This window comes from Elephantulus edwardii, unplaced genomic scaffold, assembly GCF_000299155.1.
Source record: "Elephantulus edwardii isolate Elephantulus edwardi_28Jun2011 unplaced genomic scaffold, EleEdw1.0 scaffold00015, whole genome shotgun sequence".
Taxonomy (NCBI): Eukaryota; Metazoa; Chordata; class Mammalia; order Macroscelidea; family Macroscelididae; genus Elephantulus; species Elephantulus edwardii.
In genome coordinates, this window is record NW_006399765.1 from 15,547,138 (window position 1) to 15,573,045 (window position 25,908).

Here is a 25,908-nt window from a genome sequence, read left to right on the forward strand (position 1 = left end):
GACTTGGGGAATTTAAATAGTCCCATTGGTAGGAGGTGAACATGACGACCACACTCTCCTTTCCCTGATGCCAGTAGCAGTCCCTGTCTCCGTCTCTCCAGATGGCAGATGGTCCAAAATAGAACACTCTTTGGTTCTTCAGGAGCTGTCGACTGCTCCATTTAAAATATTCCTCCCCAAACACCTGTTTTCGCTTCTTGGTTTGAGCCTAAGGAATGGAATCCAGAATCCTTTACTATCACACGCAGATCTGGGTAAGCTGTGATGCTAAGATAGCTTAGCTAAGGGAACCTGCAATATGACAAGGTGACCTAGTGTGATCATCCCACCTGTATCAAACCATGGGCCATTGAGTTATTTCCTACTCTGGCCATATAGGACAGAGCAGAACTGCCTCAGAGTGATTCCCAGGCAGCAGTTTTTACAAAAGTCAACTGCTGTTCCCTTTCTCCCAGAGAGAGGGTTGGGTTCAAACTGCCAAAGTTTAAGTGATCAGTTTAACCACAGTACCACTAGAGCTCTTCAAAGTGACCCACACAAACTACGTGAATTTCATTTTCCTCCAGAAAGAACATTTTCAATCACCGATCTGAACTACACCTGCCAGACGGACCCTTCTCTCCTTACTCTTCACTAATGATAGAGCCATGTTTGTTCGGTCAACCACCACACTTAGACCATCCTATGGTACAGCTCTACAGTAACATTCATCCTGTTAGTCTTTATTTCTGGTTGCTGCTCCTGGCATCTGGCATTTCCTCCACCCTAAACTGGTATGCTGAAGTCCCAGTATGCTTTTAGTTGTGGCTATAAGAATGTTGACTTAAGACTGTAGACTGTGGCAGTGTGAAGCCACAGGCCATACATGTAGGGCTGTTAAAACGCACCATCAACTCTGCAGAAGAAAGAGAGGCAACGTCCTTCCTTTGCAACGCATGCTCTTAGAAACCCAGTGGAGGGTTGCTTTGAATTGGAAGTGACTTGATGGCCCTTGAGTTGTAGGAAAGATAAAGAACAAAAGCATAGCGTAGCTTGCTGTCTTAGTTGCTTGGTGCTGCCTTTAAAAATCAGAACTTTATTGTTTCCTGGTCCTGGAGACTCTCGCCTCATTGCTACCAAGAAACTGACTCACAGTTGACCCTCCACTGAATTTCCAAGACTGTAAATCACGCAGGAAGAGACTACCCATCTTTCTCCCAAGGATCCACTGGTGGGTTTGAACCACCAGAGAGGTGCAGTCTTGGAGGTGGCAGTACATCACCCTATAGACTATGCAACCAGAGCTCTGTTTCTGGAAGCTAGAAATTCAGATTCAGTATGTGGCTCTCGGAGGAGGTCCTTGCATGGCTATTTCAGCATCTAGTAGCTTCCAACCGAAGAACTGATGCCTTTGAACTGCGGTGTGGAGAAGAGTGCTGAAGACCCCATATGCCACCATAAGAACAGAGATGTGTGTTGGAGAAGGTGCAGCCAGAGGATTCCTTGGAGGCAAAGATGGTAAAACTTTGTTTCACATATTTTGGGCATGTTGCTAGGAGAGGCTATTCCTTGGAGAGGGCCATCATGCTTGGGAAGGTGGAGGGTTGGTAAGAGAGGGGAAGACTCCCAGCCAGATGGGTTGACACGGTGACTGAGGCAATGGGCTTGAGTGTGTCAGAGACTGGGAGGACGGCACAGGCTAGGACAGTGTTCAGATCAGTTGTTCATAGGGTCGCTGTGAGTCATATTTGATTCAGAGGCAACTAACAACAACAACAACAGCAGCATCTCCTTGGAGTCCTTGGAGTTCCTATACTCTGCATGCATCTGTGTCAGAGTTTGTCCTTTTGTTTGAGTGTCTGTCTCATTTGCTTATAAATAAAAAGTGATTAAGTATAGGTTTCATCCTACACAAGTCTAACCTCATTAACATAACAAAAGGAAATGTCAGATTTCCAAAAAGTCCTGCTTACCGGTACAAAAAGATTAGGATTTCAACCCACAATTTAGGGGACATAGTTAAATCACTTGCAGAGCTAAATATTCTTAGTTTATGTGGTGATGGCCCTTGCCTACCAACCCACACGAAACTGGGGCACACAGTACTCCTCATCTTTGAGCTCCAGTCGAGGTAACCCAGACAGCAAAACAAATAAGGGCAAATAAGCAAAACAAACATTTCGTGAAAGCCCTTCTAAACATAACTGCAACTTCTCATCTCTCTCAGTGTGGACAGGGACTCGTGAAGTCTTCACGCTGCCCAATGTTAATAAATCCTCCCAATTTTCATTTCTCCCTCCTAATTGGACACCATCATACACTGGTGTCTCAGAATCAGATGGTAATGATTCCAATTTCGCTGCAGCTCCATGAACGGGCAAAACCCTTCTGTGATTGTTTCAGGCACTCCCACTCAGGGGTTCACAGTTATTAAAGGAATCCGGGAGGAAATTGGGCAAGTGTTCCCTTTTCTTCCCAACAAAGTTTCTTCTTTCTTTAAAAGTTGCCCGGGTCTCCAGTTTTGCAGAGGAGCTAATCACTGTACATGTCAGAAACTACACTCTTAACTAGCTGTGCCTGTCAGATTCAGAAATGTAGAAGGGCCGTGGAATCTCACCATGAGGTGAAAGACATTCGCAATGACCTTTAGAAAGCATCGGCCTCTTACACATGTCTCCTCATCCTTAGTTGACCTCTGCCCTGGGCAACCAAGATGGGGATGCATCTCCTGAGGATAATGGCCCAAGCAGCCAATGAAAACAGGTTATAAATCCTAAATAACCTTTTAGGCAGTGCCTCAGAGGCCTCCAGCACCCACTTGGACCACGCATCAGAACCTGCGTCTTCTCACTCACCTGGTCCCTACCTCTCTCTCCCCTTTGGTTCCTAGACTATCTCTGACACCTTGATTGGCATCTCCTGTATAAAGCGTCCATCCAGTCTCTATCTCCTCCCTGTGTTCTTTGGCTCAGGGACCATCCACCAACCCACTAACCAACCAACCGATCTGGGAGTCACTGTGGACAATATCTTCTCCTTCATTAATCACTACCCAGGCCCAGGGAGGAGTCACTGTCAAGGCATGTCAGTTTTACCACCTCCAAGCTTTATCTCCATCATCATGACTATATTTTAGGTCACTCTCATTTATCATATGGACAACTTCAAATGTCATCCAACTAATTCTCTGAGCAATTTTAGTCCTCCTGATCTAAAGTAATTCCAGACGATCTTGTTTTAAAAAAAAAAAAATAAAATAATGGATTCTGTATCTCACTGGCTTGAAACTCCTACTTTATTTCTCATTATTTTTTAAGTGGTGGTGTTTGTTTTTAATTTATTATCATCTTGAAGGAACTGAGATAAAGATAATATGGTTCTTGCCTTTAGCAAATAGGAGTAAGCTCTGTATAACTGTTTAAAAGGGGAAAAGTGGGAAGGAGTGTGGAAGAAGAGAGGAAATCACTATAACAGCAGAGATTAGCAGGGGACCAGGAGTGAAGATATAGGTGTGATGTAAGAGAGAGAATTAATTAATTTTAGAACAAACATTCTTTAAGTGGTACAGCAGGTATATGCCTATTTGCTGCACTGAGTAACTTGGATTTGCTGCAATGCTGAACACTGTGCCATAGTCGTGTCAAATACCATGGTGAGCCATCATGGACAGTGTTTGGAGGAGCTTCCAGATTGATTCCGGTTGGGAAGCAGGCGTGGCATCCACTTTTTAAACCAGAATCCTCTGGAAATTCTATAAGCTCTAAAAACATACAGAAAGGATACTGATTAGAGAACAGAGTTCAGATCTTTTCTTCGTAGGGTTGCTATGAGTCATATGTGACTTGATGACACTTAACCACTGCTAAGTGAGACTAGTATTGTTATATTTGGAGGAACATTCTTCCACTTTGGACATCACTATTCGTCACTTTGCTGTACTGCGATAATCTAGTGTTGCTGGGATGCTGAATCTTGTGCCACTGGGGTTTCAAATACCGTAACGGTTTCCCATTGTGGACAGTGTTTGGTGGATCTCCAAGTTGTAAAACAGGTTTGGAAGCAGGAGTGGCATCCACTTCCTAAACCACATGCCTCTGGCAACTCGATGAACTTGGAAAAATGACGTCAGTTATGGAAAGGCATTAGGTCTTTTGTTCATAGAGTTGCTATGAGTCATACTTGACCGCAATCAACACTACCACCACCAGGGGAGAGAGATGAAAGTAACATATCAATAGTAATTTTGTAAAACATAACGTATAGATTTCTCACTGTTCTGAGTGTAAAGCCTCAAATCTTTAATATGGCAACATTAAAGCCATGTGGCCCTTGCTCATTCAATCCCTCCATGCTCTGCTCTCCTCTGTTGTTGTTGTTTTTTTCTGCAGTGTTGTCTGACTGACTTTCAGTTCCCGTCATATTTCCTCCTGACTCTGCAGCCTTAAGCCTGATTCCCCTGTGATGCGAAAGAGTGAGACCCAGAAGGCAGCAAACACACACATCGCACGTGCCTAGTTAAGCAGCCTTTCACTGCGGGCAGTGGAAGTCACTTTCACTGGACCGTGTCCAGTGTGGGGCCCAGGCGCCTGGACTCCCACCCTCTCCCTGTCGCTGAGGACTCTCTATGGCACTCAAGCCTTTGCATTTCTCAGCTGCACCTGCCTACTCAGGCTCCATTCCATGGGGCCTGAAGGAAAGAATGGATTCTGGCGCTCGAGGTAGGATCCTGTCTATATTTATGGAACACCCCACCTCCGCTCCAGCTGAAATCGAGGTGTGCTGGGGTGAGGTGCCATGGGGACAAGAAGCTGCTTCAGCTGATAACCATTTGTCCTTAGAGTCGGTGGCACAGTTTGCAGAGAGCTCCCTCTGCCATCGGGACTCGTGCAGCACGCAGAGACAGTGCCTGTTCGCTCATTTCTGAATCTTCAGTATCCAGCACAGTGTCCAGAACATAGCTGTGTGCTCAGTAAAATAATTGTTGATGTAATGAATGAATTGACAAACAGAAGAATGCATCGAGGGAAGTGCAACAAGGAATGAATGGAAACCCTAAGTCTCTCTAAACTTTCACTAAAATTAATAAAAATCACAAAAAACCAAAAAATAAAACCAAAACCAAAAAAAGAAGTGGAATAAAAAAGGAGAAATGTAACTTTAACTATTAAAAAAAAAGTGGCTTGTCTCCTCTCCTACTTGGTTTTGATGCTTTGTACCCCTCTCATTACGAGTACGTCAGAACAAACTCCTAGGTGACCCACCAGTAAGCTGAGGATCATAAATCACATAGGAAAAGACTATCCGTCTTTCTACTGAGTTCCTGCTGGTTGATTCAGACCACCAGAGGTACCACCTATGAGTCTGCAAATGCAATTCCCCACAGCCTGGGTCACCCTCCCTCAGTTACTACTCTGCTTTGTTGTGTACCATCGAGTCAGAACCTACCCATGGTTCGACCCTCCAGAGTGTTTTCAGACGCAGTAAATGGCACACGAGAGGAGATTGTCCATCTTTCTCCTGCAGAGCAGGTGGATTTGAACCACACACCTTTGAGTTGGAAGTGTAATTCCTCACCACTAAGCCACCAGAGCTCAGTGTGCACTCCTCTGGTCCCCAGTCTTTACAAGGTCTCTGTTACACAAGGCCGATAATGTAGGTCTGCACTCTCCTTCCCAGGATGCTGCAGGTCTGCTTCGATTCACAGCCTCGGGCTGCATCTCCTCTGACTTGAAGGCACCTCTCTGAGGCCTTTGCTGCCCATTTACTGCTGAGACTTCTTCATCTTACCTGCTTGATTTTGTGTACCTGAAAGCTGCTCATATCTGGGCATCTGTATTTAAGGTAATAGTGCTTTGAGGATGTTTGTGGCAGCCCTGGGGATGACCCTCGGTTCCTGAAGTGTCACATTGTGGCCAGCATTTCACAGGCACTAACTCTTATACAAATGTTAGAGGAGACCTGGTGCGCAGGTGCAGCTTGCCACGGGCACCGGGCTCATCCTGGTGCGCAGGCGCAGCTTGCCCTGGGCACTGGGATCATCCTGCCCCTGGCCATCTGAACAGGGGGTGGCTCCTGGTCTCAACAGCCTGCTCGAAGCCAACAGGGCTACAGTACATCCACCATTTGCATTTTATGCACTTCCACCATTTGCATTTTATGCACTTGACTCAATGGCCAATGTCACTTGGGGTTTTTTGCCTGCTCATTTTATACACGCCAGACACCGTCCTGAGTAGGGAGCTCTGGTGGCTGAGTGCTAAAAAGTTGCGCCAGTCGCGAAGACATGGTTCTGACTCGATGGTGCACAATTATATCTCAAGTACAGACAGTCTAACAGTGTCAGCCCCTCAATTCTAGCGGCTCCCAGTCCAGCGAAGGAAAGGAGGACATGCAAAAGAACAAAAGTGAAACCGTATGAGAAGAAATTGTGGAGCCAGGATAGGCTCAAGAAAGAGGCCTAAAGGAACCCACAGAAACCGGACCCATGGGATCTGGCAAGAGAGAGACAGAAATGAAAGCGCAAGGGAAACACAGGCAATTTGGTGGGATCTTGAATCTTTCACTAAGAAGCTTCCTTCACTAAGAAGCTTGAACTTAATGTAGTAGAAAATTGGGGCTCCGTTTATGAATTTTAATCAGGAAAGTAGCTTGGTTTGGTTTAGGCTTGGAAGGAGCCCGGCAGTAGCCAATAGAAGATGGATTGAGGGGAGAGGCCCTTATAAGGGACAAGCTATCGGGATATCTGACGGATGTGAGGAGAGGGAGGCCGACTCTTGGTGGGCCTTGGGGTGGAGGGACCCTAATCTCGGAGTGGTCCTGAGTGGATGGATTCCAGTGACCGAATGAGCAGGTGGGAGAAGAGGTGAAGGCCACGGCCAAGGACGCCAGCTGAGAGGTCCAGGGTCTGCGGCTCTACCCTAGCGGCCTCACTTTGGGATGCATTATGGGTGATTAATTCATGGCCAAGTTTCTTTCTCATGAAGGTTACTACAGATACATCAGCATGACAGGTGGGGCGTGGGGGAAGAGGGCTCAGCGTGTTTGAGCCAGAGCTGCATATTAGATTCCAGTCACTACTTGATTGATCTTTTAAGCAATTCTGGGATTCTGTCACTTAAAAACCAATAAATCTTTGGAGGCCTGAGGAAAGCAATGCAAAAGCAATAAATCTCCATTGTGCAGTATTAGAAAAATAGGCCAACCTATGAGGTGGTTTGGCTAGAGGGATGAGCACGTGGGAAATCCTTCCCTCTACCTCCTCACCTCCATGCGTGCTCGGCTCTACGAGGTAGGGTCAGGCCTGTGGGGCTTTGAAGGGCAGAGAAGGAGCCAGAGAGTGGTGCAGTCATGGGGAAGGCAGGAAGTTCAGGCCCTGCTGAATGACACCTGAGGCCAAGACCCAGCTCCACTCAAAGAACGGCCTGCTGGGCTTAACCACTCACAGCCTGAATCCACACAATCCTGGGTCGAAGAACCACTGCACAGCTGCCTTACCCACCTGCATCTTATAACTGATGGGAAGTTCACAGTGTCCTCATCACAGGACGGCCCAGCCAATCACTGGGCATCTTCGTTATGGGAAATTCAGAAATTCCTGGAGGAGGAATGAACTCAAGGCCAAAAGCTGGGCTCATGGATTGGTCTACTTGTCATAAGCTCTGTAGACATCTCAGTAAACGTCTATGACATCATCTTCCTCCTCTGAAATGGAGATGCTATTTCCCACTCAGTTCATCCCAGGGAAGACGTGAAGATCAGGTGCTCAGATAGAAGGTAGCACCAAGGTCTCACCTGCCAGGCTCTTTCTCCTTGATGCTGGGCATCTAATGTGGACTTCCCCTGTCCTGTAGCCATAGAGTTTCTTTGCCATTTTTGATATGCCCTGGTCAGCCTAACTCCCCGACCTGCAGGTCTCCACACTGGTCGACTCTTGGGTTTTGTTCCTCCTTCTAATCAGTCCACTTCTTCAGTCAGTCAGTACAGTCACTGTCTTAACATTCCTATTTCCATACTTACTTTGTTCTCTTTATCCTTTTACTTGCTTATCTGCATAGTAACACACACACACACACACACACACACACACACACACACCCCACTCCGTACACATGCAAACTTCACTCACACTCACTCATGGCTATTAAGGTAGAAGCAACCCAGAGCTGACTCTCCAGTGGGTTTCCAGAGGCTGAAAATTACAGAGGCAGAGACTGCCCATCTTTCTTCCTCAGAGAAGCTGGTGAATTTGAACCACTTGCTTCTGGGTTAGCAGCACAACTCCTTACCCACTAGGCCACCAGAGCGCTCGCATGCAAATTTATTAGATGGCAGACCCAGTGGGTAGAGATGGATCTGTCTTATTCACAGCTGTAGCCCAGTAATTAGCCCTTGGCAATTAGTAATTAGTTCCTTGGGCATAGCGCATGCTCAGGAAGACTCAGTATGACTGAGTAAGCCATTACAGAATGACTTGAGGGTCAGTGGCCTCCTGTATGGACATCCTAGTGTCCCAAGGTCAAAGTTCAAGGTGAAAAGTAAGTAAGGAAGTGAAATAATGGGCACTATTTCCATTACTGTGACTATACTTGTCCTGAAAATCTTGCTGGATAGCACTGGTTATTGCTTCCCTCTATGTGGAAAATACCCAAGTAACAGTCTGAAAATAATTGCAGGAATTGAACCCACCCACATTCAGTGATCCAGAACCTTGGGAAGAAAAACAGCTAGACATTTCCACACACCAAGCACTGCCCCTTGGAGCAATGACATTTATTTTAATTTTTTTTTGGATGAAAATGTCACCAAAATACATTGCACATGTATTTCTTTTAGGGAACTGGTGCAGAATGTTGGCACAGGGTGAGCTGAACTGGTTTCAGAGTCTGTCTTCACTGATCCCTTGCTTCCTAGCCTGAACCAGCTTGCTTAGTTGCTATTTACTTCCATTTCTATGTCTGCAAAGTGGGGAGAATCTTAATGAAATGCTGTGAGGATACAGATAACAACAGGAGGTAAAGCAACTGTGGATAGCAAGTGCTTGATTATTGAGTGGAAACGAGACAGTGAGTTCAAATCCACAAGCTACTCCATGGGAAAAAGAGGTAATCTCCTTCCATGGGATTTACGACCTCTGAAGGCCCATTAGAGGGACAACTATGAGTCAGCTCCAGCCCAATGACACATCAGAACAATAACAACTGGTAGCATAGTCTGTAGGGAGTCGTGCTGCTAACACAAAGGCAGCGCGTCTCTGCTGGTTCAAATCCACCAGCAGCTCCACAGGAGAAGTATGAGCTGTCTTCTCCTACGTATCTGAAAACCCACGGGAGAGTCAGCAACAAGTGGGTTCCAACTTGACAGTGATGAGTTTTGAGTGTGAGGACATGTTGTTGTTGTTAGGTGCAGTCGAGTTGAGTACGACTCACTGCAACCCTATGACCAACAGATCTGAACCCTGTCCTGTCCTGTGCCATCGTCACCATCTCTGACACACTGAAGCCCGTTGCTGCAGTCACTGTGTCAATCGACATGGTTAAGGATCTTCCTCTCTTTCGTTGCCCCTCTACCTTTCCAAGTATGACATTCCTCTTCAAGTAATAACGTCTCCTAGCAACATGCCCAAAGTATATGAGATGAAGCTTCATCAGCGTTGCCTCCAAGGAGCACTCTGGCTGCACCTTCTCCGTTATCTGTTTGCTCTTTTAGCAGTCCACGGGATCTTCAGCACTGTTCTCCAACAACACATTTCATAGGCATCAATTCTTCTGTCATCCTTAGTCATAATCCACCTCTCAGATGCATAGCAAGTGACTGAAAAGATGATGGCCTGCACCTCTGTCCTAAAATGGACATTATTACTCCTCAATAATTTGGAGAAGTCCTTGGTTTCAAACTTTCTCAGTGCAGTATGCCTCCTGAGCTCCTGACTGCTGGTACTAAGTGTCTTGATTGGGGATCCGAGTAAGATGAAGTCATTGACAATTTCTTCTCTATCATGATGTTGTCTATCAGCCCACTGATGAAGACTTTTGTTTTCTTGATGTTGAGATGCAATCTCTATTGAAGGCTGCAGTGTTTAACTTTCTGCAACAAGTGCTTCAAGTCCTCCTCGTTTTCAGCAAGCAAGGTTGTGTCATCTGCATAACAAAGGTTGTTGATGAGTCTTTCACCAATCCTGATGCCACATTTGTCTTCATCTAGTCTAACTTCTCAAGTAATAGGCTGAGCATACAGACTAAATAGGTATGGAGAATGGATACAACCCTGGCACACACCTTCCCTAATTTTAAACCATGTGGGGATAGTCTCTAGCAATCTGTGCTTCTAATCCAAAGACCTCAAGTCTCTGCCAGTTCAAATTCCCCAGTGGCTCCAACAGAGAAAGATGGGAAGTCTCCTCCTATGCAGCGGCTGCTTTGAATTGCATCCAACTTGTGGCAGAAAGCCTGAGTGTGCTCTTGTAACTTGAAGACATTGGCCTAAGGGCAATGATTTTTCTGTGAACCGAGTCATGAAGCCCATGGCGGAGAGAAGCCATAGCCTGTAAACCTCCTTGATTCTTTCAGGGTTATGTAGAAGGCTCTGCTGCTTTGCTTTCAGCTGGTTGTGGTTTCTCACTGCTACTGGTCTGTACTCATCCCATCTTCCTACTTAAAATTTAGGCTCCATGAGTTTGCTAAAAAGATGTGCAAATGAAGAAACTGTGGGCTCTGGAGGACAGTGTCTTAGAAAACAGGGCAAGCTTTCCCAGACACATTGATTCAGGCTGCTCAGCTCCTTTGCTGGGGCAGAGGAGCTTGGTGTCTGGAGTGCGACAAAGCTGGGTGTGCCTTCTTGCTCCATCACTTGCTGGCGCTGTGACCTTGATCTTCACTTCCCGCATTTCTAGCAGTGAGTGGGTATTTGTTCAGGATTAAAATCCTGGAACATAGTAGTTGCAGAATAAACAAAAAAGAAGCAAAAAAACCCGATAATTACTTCCGTCTGTGTTCAGCTGGCTTCCATTGAGTTCTTCAGGGGGTCACAAATGCATAATCTTATTTTCCCTGAGGGTAGCTCCCTGGTCCTGTGCGCAGAAATTCAATTTGTCCTGCCAGGGGGGGAAGAACTTGGAGTGCTTATTTTGCAGTTCAATTAAAACACATTTTTCTGAGCAGTGTGTCAGGGGTTCTCAAGGAGTGAGTCCTGAGGGCAGTGGTGGTTCGGCAGGGCAGTTCTTGCTTTCCAAGCTGGAGGCCCAGACAGTGCTTGTCCTGCAAAGCCACTCTCTTCAGGAGAGGCTCGATGTTGCTGTGATGTTAAAAGTTTCTGGTGCACCTGGTCCAGGCCATGGTCTTCACAATTACTTGCTGTGCATCAAAGAGCTGGACAGTGAATGAATAAGGATGGCCAAAGAAGAATGGATACCTTTCAAAAGTTGTGGTGCTAGAAAAGAGTACTGAATATAACATGGACTGCTAAGAGAACAAACAGGTCCCTCCTGAAGAAAGAGAAACCAGGCTGCTCCTTGGCACCAAGGATTTTGAAGCTCCATCTGACATACTTTGGGCATGGTGTAAGGAAGGGTAGAGGGATAGCAAGGCAGAGGAAGATCCTGGATGAGATGGATTGACTCAGAGACTGGGGTAGTGGGAATAAGTGTGTCAGAGACAGTGAGATTGGCTCGGGATACAGCAGGGTTCAGAGCTGTTGTACATAGGGTCGCTATGCGTTGGAGTTGACTGGATGGCACCTAACAACAACACTGTCTTTTAGACTAAGATGGACTAGGATGAAAGGCCTGGTGACAGATCAGATGCTGACAAACCACAGTGTCCTCTGACCTGCAGCAGCTCGGGAAGGACAGGACTGGAAGGTTCTTTGTTCCACTGTTCATATGGTCACCTTGAGTCAGGGTTGATGTTACAGCCATTCACACCAATTAGGAGCCAAGCTCTCCTCACCCCTCCCCTCTGTGGAATCAAGGTCTCAGCAGTTTGGAATTCTAATTCTAAGAAAGCAGGCAACCTGTGAATCTTGAATGCATGGATGTTCAAAACCAGTTTGGAACAGAATCTTCAAAGTTGCACAGGGAAGATGCAAAGTTATCCTAGGAAACAGTCTGAAGGCCTACCCTGCTCCATTTTATCCATATATTATTCAACCGTTGTGACACAGTTACTATTCATACTTTCCTGATAAGGAAAACTAAGACTCAAGGAGTGAGCGTCTTGTTCAAGGCCAGGTGGTGGTGTTAGGGCAGGATTTGAACCCGGATTTGCAGCCTTAACACTCAGATTCTTTCCATTGCCCCACACACCAGCCGGCACGACAGAGGAGCTGAGCTGGGTCTTGCCCACCTGGACTCACCACAGTTTGATGCTGGCCTGATAAGGTCCTTTCAGGGACAGATGCACACGTCACAGGTTTGGGCTGAGATGTGGGCTGTGCTCTTGGGTTAGCAGCTACCTTGCTAGGCAACTTTCTGTGAGTTGCTTCCCTTCTCTGAGCCCCAATTTTGCCATGGGATGTTTTTGGGGATTTTGAAGCAGCTGGGAAAGATGGAAAACCATCAGTGGCAGAAGGGAGCACGTGGCAGGGCGAGTGGGCAACCTGTATTGAAACTAAGCTCTGCGTGTCGCTGGGGCAGTTTCAATCCTAGTAACCTCATGAGAGTAACAAGAGAGGGGGGAAGAAAAATCAAGATTTCAAGAACGATTTATTTGATTTAGGGACTGTTTTGGCTCATCACAGATAGGAGAGCTCTAAACAACACATATATAGAAGATAAGGTAAAAGCCGCATAATCTGGTATCTTACAAACTGCACACTTGTTGCCAGACTTATCGATTCATAGGACTTAGAGAGGAGCCTGCCCGAAGTCTTCAGAATAGATGGGAACTTGCACGTGACAGCTGGTTGATCGGGTCGCCTCCACTATTGGTCATTTCTGGGTAGAGTTGGAGCCAGGTCAGAAAATGCAGAGGTACACATCATGGTAGCATCTTTTCTGGCTCGTGTCCCCCTATCATGAAGAGTGAGAGGGCATGTGCCTCTTTGGTGACTCTCCATCACTCTTTGAGCAAGCCTGAGCTTCCCCTTCCTGGCCCCCTTTCTCATCCTTACCCACTTAGGATTGTTACATTGTAGCAGGCAGCATATAGCCTTTCTTTATCTGCTCGAGCTAGATCCTCTAACCCTTTTGGTGAAATTGTATCCATCATTTGAGATACAGGTCAAGTTCATCTCCCCTGGGACTTGTTCCTTTGAGCTATCATAATGACCTGTGTATAAGGACACACCCTCAAGGAGATGCATTCACACAGTCACTGCAGCACAGGGGCTCAAGTGTGTCAGGGGTGATGAGGATGGCGCAGGACAGGGTTCAGGTCTATTCTAGGGTTGCTATGAGTCATACTCAACTTGACGGCACCTAAGAACAATAACAATTTCAGGATAAGGATGCACCATAAAGTTATCCATCCATGTTTCTGTATCTCCCGCTAGAGTTTAACTTTCTCCATGATTTATTCATGATTCGTTTACTACCAAATCCCAAACACTTGGATAGTTGCTGACACAGACTAGGTGCTCAATAAATGATTGTTAACTGACTGACTGATTGAATGACTAATTTTATTCCCTGTGTCCTGTCCCTTGCCTGACACATGAGGTACTCAAGTTGTGCTTGCTGAACTGAACTAACCAATTTGACAACTGTTCAGCCCAACACTCTGCCTCATTTCAAGGGACTGTCTGCCTGCCTGCCAGAGCTCTGAGCGAAGCCAGCACTCAGCACACACCGTCAGCTGATCTTTTGCAAACTATAGCTTGTTGAAAAGAGATGTCCACCCTCCAGTACCCATGAGTCCCAGTACACCGAGTCAACCTAGTCGCGGACAAGTTTTGTCTCCCTGGGCTCAAGTAGGCTTCTGTTGTTACGTACCATCATGCAGAACTGATACACACAGCTGACCCTCCAGTGGGTTTTTAGAGGCGGTAAACTGCATGGGAGGAGATTGCCTATGTTTTTCCTGCACAACAACTGGTGGATTCGAACCATGTGCCTTTGAGTTGGCAGCACAAGTCCTTTACAATTTAGTTGAAATTCTAGAAGCATCTTACTAAAAACCAGTAATGTGGCCTTGAGTGAAAAATCTCTGTTGGTCTCTGGGATGCTGAGATTCCAATCTAGTCCTAAGATCATGCCTCGTTCTTGATCTAGAACAGACTGTGTGGGGTTTTACTTTTTGGGGTTTTGTTTGTTATTTCGAAACCCAGCAAGCCCATCAATCTGCCTGTTAATAGCAATAAGACATGGAGGGATAATCTTGCCTGGAGAGTGTTTCCAAACTCCCAGCCCCAGTGGTTAAATTTACCATAGAGCACACTCTAGAAAGTTCTCTCCTAGCCCTCCTTTGGTTCCCATCAGCCTGTTTTCTTGGACCCAGTTCCAGTAATGGAGTGGGAGGCTCTGAGCTCACTGACCCCCTCTGAACTGGGCTTGGAGTATCTGCCTCCCTTTCTATAGAAAGCCTTCCACTTGACCAGTCTTACCCGTGGCTATTGCAAGCAACACAGCCCAATTCAAGTGTGATGCAAAGAAGAAGAATGGCAAATTCCAAGCCAAGAAATGCTCACCTGACCGGGGCTCCCCGGGACTGAGCGGGCTTCAGCATTACTGTGATGGTCGTGTCTGTTTCGTTCAGGGGAGTGTCAGTGTCGTACTCAGGCATTGAAGGTGCTGAGGAGGCAACAGAGAGAGGAGGTGAGCTCAGTGCAGAGACATGACCCCCCTCAGTGCCTCTCCTTGATGCTAGGCTCCTAGGTGCCAAGCACGACTTGAAGGAGGAGGTCTGAGAAAGGGCCTCTATAGGAATCACACGACTGCCCAAACTTCCAGCAGGGAAGACTCTGGCTCCCAACCTGCCTGTAGTCCCTAGTGGTGCAGAATAGTCCGGGAAGGGTGGCAAGGATGGGGCCAGTGACCAGCATGCATCAAATAGAGCCACACCAGGCTAACAGCAACATGCAGGCATTGTGACCATTTAACAAAGATAAGAAGGAGATGAAATCTATTTGTTAAATGCACGTCCAAATGTGAATTAAAAGCAATGAGGACTCTGTTCCCTCTTATTTTTTTTCTCCTTTCATAAGGCCCCCTCTCTTGTACCCACCTGATAGGTGTTCAGCTAAATCCAATCCATTTGGAATGTAATTTAGCCGTTTGTTTCAAGAACTATTAAAATCCACATCTCTCATGACTCAGTATTTCCATTTCTGAAATCTAATCCTAAAATTATATTCCAAACTAATGAACAGAACTTTATTCTATAGCATGTTTATTGAAGCAACTATTTTTATAAAAGAAACATGGATGCACTCTATCTATCCAACCACAGGGATATGTTTTATTAAATTACTGCCCATCCGCTTGAGGGAACATTAGGATAAAGGCAATGCAGCGAGATGGGAACTGCTTGGAGTACAAGCGATCAATTGCAATGTTAAGCAACAAAAATACCACGAGTTTGTATCTATGCAAAATGTATACCCATGAGGACCAGACTTACATGGGTATCTTGGAAAACGAAAATTGTAAGAAAGGTGCTCAGCTAATTCTGCTTTGATGATGTCTAGCAGTGAAGGTGGGCCTGATGAAGGAAGGTTGTAATTATAGACCACAGTGTCTCTACAGCAGTCAGCCATTCATCCATCCGTCTACCTACTCATTCATTCACTAATCAAATACTTCATGACAACTTGCGCTGTATCTGCACTGCCCAAAGAAATATGTCTGAAAAATAAATTACTTTTTTTTTACAAACCAATTTGTATGCAAAAAGAATGTGCTATTTAATGCATCCCTGTGGCAAATCACTTGGTGAATCACACCCAATTAATATATTTTTCTACATTTTTAAGAAGTTCACAGATGAGATTCCCCCCTCACCCGCCCCCGTGTGGAGTACAACAGCAGCAACACAGTCGGAGCTGTGTCACCCTGACTGCATGCCCTGCAGTGATGGCTGGTGTGGATCCTTTCTACTCCCAGAAAAAACAGGTCTGGCAAGGGAAGACAGAGCCAAATGAAAGCCTCCCTCGCTGAGAGAGATACCTGAGATTTTGGTGGCGATGCGTGTGGTGACAGGCGGCCCAAAGCCCTTGGCGGTGCTAGCCTTGATGGTGAAGGAGTAGGTGGTCCCTGGGTACAGACCCACGAAGAGGTGGTGGGTTTCATTACGGAGCTTGAACACTTTTCCTCTCTGGCTGGAGAGGTCGGCACTTGGATCCAAAGAGCCAACAGCCTTGTAGTTGATCTGTGGAAGCAGCAAGCAGAAAGAGGGTTAAACACCTCGCTCAGGAAGTTGGATCGAGCACACCTGGAACTCCACGAGTGAAGGAGAGAAAAGGCCTGTGGACTGCCCATTACTGACCACCGTCCGATCACCTGTGCCCCACAAACGCTCCAGTAATGACGCTCTGGAGCCATGCTACCCAACCGAAACATAACGTGAAGTCCAAGTGCAATGTCAAGCAGTCCACCAGCCCCAGTCAAAACCAAACCAATGTAAGCAAGGAGCAAAGTGACTTCTTTGCAGTGTTATTTTGGAACCCAACGTATTTGAAATATTATCATTCTCACAAACAATGAATATATCATTTTAATGACACCATCTGTGTTATTTTATTCATACTAAGCTTTCGCAACTCAGTACGTCGATCGCATTTCAACTTGGAATGACACATTTCAAGCTCACAGGAGCCCCCGATGACTCATGGCTCTGTATTAGCAGCCCGGCTGCACACCTGTGTCCGAGTGCAGCATCCTGCAGAGAGACCTACGTGGAAGGCTCATTCGCAACGCAGAGCCTGGGCCCCGACTCCGCATGACTGGAGAGCCTTTGCTGTCTGATGCTCTCTCACACATCGTCTCATTTGTCTTCCCAGAAGAGAAGGCATTAGGAAAGTAACTCTCATCTGACTGATGAAGAAATTGAGCCTCAGTTGTATGCAACTTGCTCTAAATCATCACCTTTCAAACAATCAATGTTGAAGGTCCGGCTTTGTACTTTACAATCTATGTCAGACCATTAATAATATGAAGATCCTAGCACACCACACAAGAGGATGATTCCCCAAGTAAGCTCCTCAACAGTCAGAGTTACCTACACTGTCCAGTCAGACAAGTTCACGAATCAGGCATGGACATGGCAGGTTTCTGTGTCTCTTATAAGTGCTTGCTGCATGTATTTCTGGGAACCAGATTGCTGACTGGCTGACCGGCCCCGGTCTTGGCAGGCCACACCCGGAATACTGCTTTTCAGAATTAAAGATTAAGTTGTGCCTTCTCGGAAGCCACAGTATTTTCAATCCCTTCTTATGCTTGTGAAAGTTGGAAGAGGAAGAAAGAACAAAGAAGAGAGAGAACAAGCCTCAATTAAATGGATTTCCATAGTGACTCCAACAATGGGCTTAACCACATCACGGATGGTGAGGATTGAGCAGAGCAGGTCAGGAATTCGATATATGTTCCTAGGATCACTACGAGTCAGGGCTGACTCCATGGTATCTGAAAACAGCAACAACAAAGGACAACTGTGGGGCTTTTTGTTTGTTTTATCTAGTTTGGTCCATCAAAAATGTTTCATTAAAAGATACATATATCTAGAAACTAAAACCTCACTGTCATCAACTCTGTTATGACTACTGGCAACCATACAGAATAGAGTAGAATCAGCCCGTGGTACTGTCAAGTCGGTAAGTATTCATGGAAGTCCACAGCCTTACATTACGGTTCTGCTGCAGAGCAGAACAGCTTAGAGATTTGAACCACCAAACTTTTGGTTAGCGGCCGGTCATTTACTCTACTTTACCATGAGGCTTCCTTACATAGAATTGTTGTTGTTTTGTGCCCTCAAGACAGACTACAACTCACAGTAGACCCTCTGGGGGTTTTCAGAGGCAGTAAATTGCACTGGAGGAGATGGTCCATCTTCCTCCTCTGAAGTACCTGGTGGATTCGACCTGCAAGCCTTCGGGATGGCAGCACAGCTCCTTACTACTTGGCCACCAGAGCTCAGAAAAGAATATATCACTGTAAAATACATATGCAGGAAAGTAGGCAGTTCGGTGAATTTCACAAACACGACACAACCATGTACCTCGTGCCCAAGTCAAGAAACAGCATCCCTGGACCTCAGACTTTTCCCCGTTATGCTTTCTTCCACCTCCTATGACTACTTTCCCCAAAGTTAACCTGAAATCTTACTTGTAACATCATCTCCTTTGTAACTAGTCTTGCTTATTTTTGAACTTTACATAAATGGAACCAGACACTCGATGTTCTGGCATGTCTGGCTTCTTCACTCAACAGTCTGTTGGTGAGGCTCATCCAGGTTGGCACGTGTGATTTTAATTTATATTCACTGCAAGCACAGGGCTAAACTTGAGTCCCTGAGACTCTAATTCCTGTCCTATTCTCACACTTTTCATTAATTGACGAGTCCATTCATTCATTCATTTGCTTATTTACTTAGTCACAAACATCCTCTGCCTATTACCGGTAGTTTAGGCTCTCCGCTCTGTGCTGCCGGGGACCGCAGACAAATTCAAGCCAAGCCTTGTGTCCAGGTAGCTTCCTTTCTAAGGAGAAGTCAACTCAACCACCAAATGCAACTTAATACCTATTTTATATTCCACCAAGAAGATCTCAGACTTGAGACTTAGACAGAAATGGAGCACACCAACTTAACTCCAGAAAGAAAGAGTATGTTTCTAGGAATGGTACGAAATGTCCTGAAGACAAGGTGACTTTTCTCCTTCTAATTGATCAGTGGTGGAAACGACAGGGATCGAGTCCACGTGTAGAGGTTACACGCATGTTCTCAGCACATTGTTAAACTGGTGGCTGAGATGGTGACGTGGTCAAACAGGAAGAGACCCGGATTGGTGAAATGTGGGAACAACTGAATGATAACCAGAATGCGGGAATGGAGTAAATTAAGAGTCCAACTCCTGGAATGGGATGTTTGGGAGAGGAATGGTGCTCCCTGTAGGGTGACTGGGGTGGGGGACCACATGACAGGAAGGATGCTGGAGAATGACAGTCAAGCTGGTGCTGACAGCCGCCATCTTTGAGCAGGGCGGTATGTTTATGACTAAGTAAGGAACGAGATTGCTTGCTGGGCAATGTGCGTGCTGCTCTTCTTTTCTCAAAGGGAGATTAAGGTGCTTGTTGGACAGGGACACTTGGCCTTTCTGGTTATTGTTCTGGGAAATTTACATTTTACAAATTTGGGTTCATTCTGATTTTGGTTTGTTAGCCAAGATGGAGCTTAGCAAAACCCTTGCTTTTCAGACCAAAGAGATCAAAATTGTGGTGGCCTAGTGGCAAGAAGCTGCGCTGCAATCCCAAAGACACGTGGTTTGAGGCCACCAGCTGCTCCGCTGGAGAAGGATGGACAGTCTTCTCCCCTGCGATTAACTGCCTCTGGAAACCTGCCAGAGGGTCAGCTATGGGTCGGTTCTGACGATGGTACACAACAACAAGAGGAAAATGAACTCTCAAAGTGTGGAAAAGCTTGGGCTTGAGGGCACACATCCATCCTACTGGTCACTGGACACTAGCTTTATGTTGTCCTAGGGTATCTGTTCACAGCTTTTCCTATGGTCATTGGACACTAGCTTTATGTTGCCCTGGTGTATCTGTTTGCAGCATTCCCTCTGGTCCCCCAGTGGACCTTAGGCCTTCCCAGATACAAGTACCTCAAGCTTCTGTCTCTCTTTGCTTGAGGATGTTCTCCCTGGTAGCTTGGCCTGCGGGGCTGGGTGGTCAGCACACAGCTCTCAGCCAGCTCCTCATAGAAACATACCTTCTCCTTGTCATGTCTGTCACACAGCAGCACCTCAGCTATGGTGACTCTACTCTGCGGCCCAACTGCCCTCAGGGAGTCTGCTCCACTCACCTCCAAGGGTACCACACTGGTCTGTCCCAGCCATGTGTCTAAGTACGTGAGGCAGAGCTTCAAAATCCTTGCCTCCAAGGAGCAACTTGGTTTTATCCTCTCCAGAACAGACCTGTTTACTCTCCTGGTGGCCCACAGTATGTTCAAACTCTTCTCCAGCACCACAGCTCAAAGGCATCGATTCTTCTTCTGTCATTCTTACTCGTTGTCCAGCTCTCTGATGCATAGCACAGACCATGGCCTGGATCAGGCTCACCTTTGTCTCTAGACTGACATCATTGCTTCTAAGTACTCTGGAGAAGTTCCTGACTGCAGATTTTCCCAGTGTAATTCATCCTTTGATATCCTGACTGCTGTTGCCAAGAGCACTGATTGTGGTGACAAGAGTCTTGCTTCTTCCTTAGTCTTCCTTATTCATTGTCCTGCTTTCACATGTATATGAGATAATGAAAATTGCCTCGGATCAAGCACTCATTAGTCCTCATCTTACCTATGAACACATTAAACAGGTATTTTTCAGCACATTTGTCCAGTGCAGTATATAGTTTTGTTTCTTTGATTGTTATTTCCGTGCATTTGGGCTGTGAATCCAAGTAAAAGGAAATCCTTGACAGCTTCAATTCTTGTCACTTAATTCCTTTGCATTCAGACACATCTCTTTGTGTCTGCTCCTGAGGGACCCACAGCTAAGGCAGAGAGTGACCAGGAGGGCATCTCAGGTGACCACATGGCTATGATAGACACGGATGATACGGAGTCAGGGCAGAAGTGAAAACATTCCAGGTAGAATGAACTGCTGAGTAAAGGCTGGCCTGGGGGAAGCTTCGAACAAATGAGAAAAATCCATGTGACCAGGAAGCATTGGGGAAATGAGACAAGTGGGTGAGGATTGAAGTTTTTCTTAACAAGCAGAGATGGGAGACACTCGGAGAGTTCCGCCTGTAGCAACAAAGTCCGGTCCACCAGGGGAGGAAGTGTGTTCTCACACCCCTTTCAAATTCCATCTGAGCCTCCAAAGGCGGATGGCAAATACATTGGTTGGTAGAAAGACCCTGGGAGGTAAAACTCATGCCTTATTTACTAGTCAATTCCTTTTCTGAGCTCCAAATTCAATCCAAAAGCGACTCAATTTCCAGCGAGCTGTCAATATAATATACCATGCTCCCCTGCTCTCCTAACCTTTCCTGGTATTACAGGATCCTCACTTACTTGTAATGAAACACTATGAATAAATCAATGTATGTTAATATAGCGTGCCTTCAATTTTTTATGAAGGGCCTCACCAAATCTAATTCCCACTGCTTTGTCAGAAACAGTCTTTGAAAAATTTAACTTGCAAGTTCTACAAAGTTAGAGGGGGATCGAGATGGGGGGGGGGAAAGAAAGGAGGTGAGAAAAATGGAATGGGATGGAACCAGGGCCATAAAATGCATAATGCAATCCCGCGAAATGAATCTTCATTTGGAAGCGGGGGGAAAAGGGCGATTTGTTAGAACAGCAACCGTGAAATAAAGAGCCAGCAGGGGAAAGCTTGCAGAGTCACAAGGCAACCCTGGACCTGCAGAGTCGCAAGGCAACCCTGGGCCACAAAGTGTTTGTAGGCATCTTCTTCTCCGTTGGATCCCTACCCAGACACCAGAGGGAGTGCCTCAGTAATGAACAGTTTAACCATGGACTTGTTTGTTTAGAACCAAGGCAGCAATTATTTCCCATCATTCTTAGAATTAAGGCTACCATGCCCTTGTCTTGGTCTGAAAACTACTGTGAGCACTGACCTCCGCTCACCTCCTCGGCCCCTCTCCACCTCCCACTGGTGACTCAGCCTTATTTTGGTTACTTAGAAAAGTCAGGCTCCTTTAGCCACAGGGCACTTACTCCAGGACCGTCCTTTACTGCTTAGTGCCATCTCCCACCCCCACTTACTCTGGCTTTTTAAAAATTAATATTTTTGTCATTTATATACATTGTATTTGATGCACGTACACTGTGTTCCATACAGTCTTTCATTTACATTATATTTCACTCTTAGAGTGTGGTTTTCTCCCTCTTTACAATCAGCCCATCAACAGCTACTTTTGTGAAAGTGTGTAAGGCAGCTACTTCATGCCTCATGCCCCCCGTATCCCCCTTTTTGGACAGCCAACTGCTGGTGTGTCCATCCCGATCAAAGCAGTACTCTGACAAGTATGTCCATTTGCTGAAAGATCCTCTATTTTCTGTTCAACTCGGAGACTCAACTTTGAGTATCTATCTGCATCCACAAAGTTCAGTCAGTCCAGAACAAGCCCTCGGGTCGCAGCAATCTACTCTAGCTCACGGTATGAATTATCTTCTGTTTGTCTGGTTGGGTTCTGGTCAACTCACCCCCAGCCATCTGTGGCTAGGTTCAAATGGGCATCAGCTGCAGGCTTAGAAGTCCACACTTCTCCCTGCATCCCAGACCTTTTGGTCTCCTCACTCAGTCCTGTCCCCACCCCCACCAAGGAGGGGCCAAGCCATTAAGCCAGGGGTCCTCACGACTACCTGCACCTCGTGTCAGCAAGCCCTTCTCTGCTCACCCACACCTCTGCGCGCGCTAGGTGGGCAGCGCTGAAGGACCATGTCCAAACTCCGCCTATTTCTCCACTGTTCTAGGCCTCCCACGTCCACCCCTGAGGATCCGGGTGTTCTGCAGGAGTCAGTATACTCCAACCCCACGTCCTGGAAATGACAGCCCCATCCCCTTTTGGATAAATACTGCTGTCTTCATCCTAAACCATTTGGGTGACCACACCAGATCCATAGGTTTCCCATCTCCGTTCCACAGGATTCTGACTTTCTTCAGTATCTCCTAGCCCACACTGCAGGCATATCAACATACTAGAATCTTGAGAATGTTACAGATAAAACAGACCAGCATGGCCAAGTTATTACATTTATGTAATAACCTTTTAAGGTTATAGACATTTTCCCCTCCTCCATGAGTTTAAAACAAAGTAGCCTTTTGGCTTATTGGATAAACACTCCACTGCTAACAAAAAGATTATCAGTTTGAATCTACCTCCACAGAATACAAACAAGGCTTTCTGTTTCCACAGTGTTTATGAGGTGATCTTTATTATTATTATTAATTTATTTATTTTTGTGTTTGTGTGTGTGTGTGTGTGTACCATCACATCAGATCTGACTGGTATGGGAGGAGATTATCCCTCCTTCTCCAGCAGAGCATCTGTTGGCTTTGAACCGTGTACCTCTGGGATTTCAGTGCAGCTTCTTGCCACTAGGCCACCAGAGCTCCGTTATTAGGAGATCTTACGAAGCAATTCCACCCTATCCTGATGGGTTGCTATGAGTTGGAACTGAGTCAATGGTGATGGGATCAAAACAACTGGTTAAAGTCTCATCCTCTCCCATTTTTATCACCAGTGGGTGAGTCGATTAAGTAAGCTCTTTGCCATTATGGTGACTTCAGAGGAAAGCCCAGGAGGGGGATAGTGTAAAGTAATCACCCTAATCTTAAAAGTGGGCTTTATAAGTCGCCCTCTTGCTGATTCTGACCCACGGTGATAGCTGTAGGGTCCTGCACCCTCTCCGTGACTGTTGGCACATGTGAGCCTGTCGTTGTGGCTCTTTGACCAGCCCATCCCACCGACGATGTGCCCCGTTTTCACTGATCTCCTGCTCGGCCAATCACGATGTTCTTTCCTAGTGCTGGGTCATCCAGGATGATGTGGACAAAGAACCCAAACAGAATGAAGTCTTATTCTTGCTTCTAAGGAACATTCTGTAGTGTGACAGTGTAATGATTCTGTTGTTGCTTGACAATTTAAAAATGAAATGGAAACACACTTCTTCAGAGGAAGCGTGAAGGCACAGATGTCTGCAGTGCGTTCACCAGTGACTTCCTGGCCACGCGGCTCTCTTCTTCCTTCAGAGCTTAGGACTTTAATTACAACAGATAAGTGATTATGACCAACACTTTTTGTACTGCTGTTTCTAATGTTCTAGCCAGGAATAAGGGAATTGCTACTTTTCTGCAAATACAGATACTGCAAATACAAATATTGTGTGTGCTTCTGTTAGATTTAATCATTCTTTTAATCAACAACTGCTCTGTGTTGCCTTGTTTTAGGCACTGTGCTGGGCTTTTAGGTTATGAAGATGAAAACAACACAACTGTTTACTTTGGGATCAAACAGGCATCAGTGGGTACAAGGAACCAAGTTGTTTGGGAACACAGACTATTGGAACCTTCCAGAGAAGCTGAAATAAGTTGGATTAAGTCACTGGTCCTCAGCCCTAACTGAGAATACAATCTTTTGACATTTTACAAAAAAAACACCAATCCCTGGTTTCACCTTGGACCAATTATATCAAACATTCTGGATAGAAAGGTCTGGGCATTGATACTTAAAAAAAAAACTACCCAGGAGATAAGATTGGACAGCTCGCGTGGAGAGATTCTGAGCTGAGGTTTAAATCATGAGGAGAATTATGCAAAAGAATTGTGAATTGGCTTCTTCCAGTGCCAAGGAAAGGTGCTTTTAAATTACCTGCTTAAGCAAGCAACAAATGTTGGTGAGGTTGTGAAGAGACTGGAACCCTTATTCACTGTTGGTGGGAGTGTAAAATGGTGCAACCACTATGAAATGCAGTATGGTGTTTTCTCAAAAAGTTGGAAAAAGAATTACCATTTGACCCAGCAATTCCACTACTGAGAATATATCCTAAAGAAACCAGAACTGCCACCCAAGCAGATATATGCACACCCACGTTTATTGTTGCTTTGTTCACAATAGCAAAGAGTTGGAAATGGCCCAAATACCCATCAACAAATTAATGGGTAGAATAGCTGTGGTATATTCACAAAATGGAATATTACGTGGCACTGAAAAACAAAGAACTCATGAAATATTATACAAAATGGGTGACCATGGACAACATTATGCTGAGTGAAGTATCTCAGTCACAAAAAGACAAATACTGTATAATACCAATGTTACAGAACAGGACTGATATGGGGGTTGAAGGGGAACTCAGAAAAGAGAGGATAAGTAATACACAGCATTGAAACAGACAAGGAAGAGAACTGTATAAAAGGAACATATGATTAGGTATTATTGGCATGACAAGAGTCCAGAATAAGAGTTGCATAGTAAAGTGGTGATGGTGGTGGGGAGGGACTGTATAACAATGAAAGAACTTTTTTTTTCCAAAGTAAAAAGCGAATGGGGGGGGGTAGAGGGTACAGGGAGGAAAATATGTACCAATGAATGAATGGAAATCCTCCCCCAAAAGAATATGTTCAAACCTGTTAATACCAAATAAAGTATACATTTTCTCAAAAAAAAGCAAAACAAAAACAAACAAACAAAAAAAAACAAACCCATGCACTTTTAACTTGTTAGTTAAATTTGTATCTTCTAGGCTGCAACACTTCCATGATACATCTTCAAGGATATGAACATGTACGGCTAAGCACAATTGATAACAGTGCATCTAAATTCCAAAATCAATCTCCATAATAGTCTATGTGTTTCCTACTGCCAAGGGGGCCCTTTAGAGTAGTGAGAGAAGACATTCACCCCGAAACCCACAGCATCCCTTTTCAGCAGGAAGTAGCTAAGAGAATACGCCATCCCCTTTTCCTTATGAATCAGGGTGAAGTCTCTCTCAGGGAGGAGTGATAGGGAATGGCAAGGGACACACTGACAAAGGAGATTAATCAGAACTGGCTTTGACAAGCACTGTGGCAATTGGACAATTAAAACAGATATGGGGGGGAAAGAAGAACGAACTGGGGATGAGGGTGGAGAAAACAGTGCAACAATGAATGAATGAAAACCCACAAGTCTCTGTAAATGTTCATTAAAACTAATAAAATTTAATAAAAAAAAACAAAAAAAACCCCCATGTCAATATCTGTATATTTTCTAGCTGTAAATATATTAATTTTTATTGTATTCAAACCAATAAAAATATTATATAACTCTTAAAAATATCT

At 45.4% G+C, this 25,908-nt stretch overlaps 1 protein-coding gene across 1 annotated transcript in view; it reads right to left on the bottom strand.

The window, feature by feature from the left end:
• The window catches only part of PTPRT (protein tyrosine phosphatase, receptor type, T), a 975,109-nt gene that overhangs the window by 305,142 nt on the left and 644,059 nt on the right, over positions 1–25,908 (bottom strand). The window contains exons 10-11 of the mRNA XM_006881719.1: positions 16,076–16,277; positions 14,599–14,701 (exon numbers count right to left, since the gene is read on the bottom strand). Coding sequence (XP_006881781.1) covers positions 14,599–14,701; positions 16,076–16,277 — 305 coding nt within the window. The remainder of the gene's footprint in view (positions 1–14,598; positions 14,702–16,075; positions 16,278–25,908) is intronic.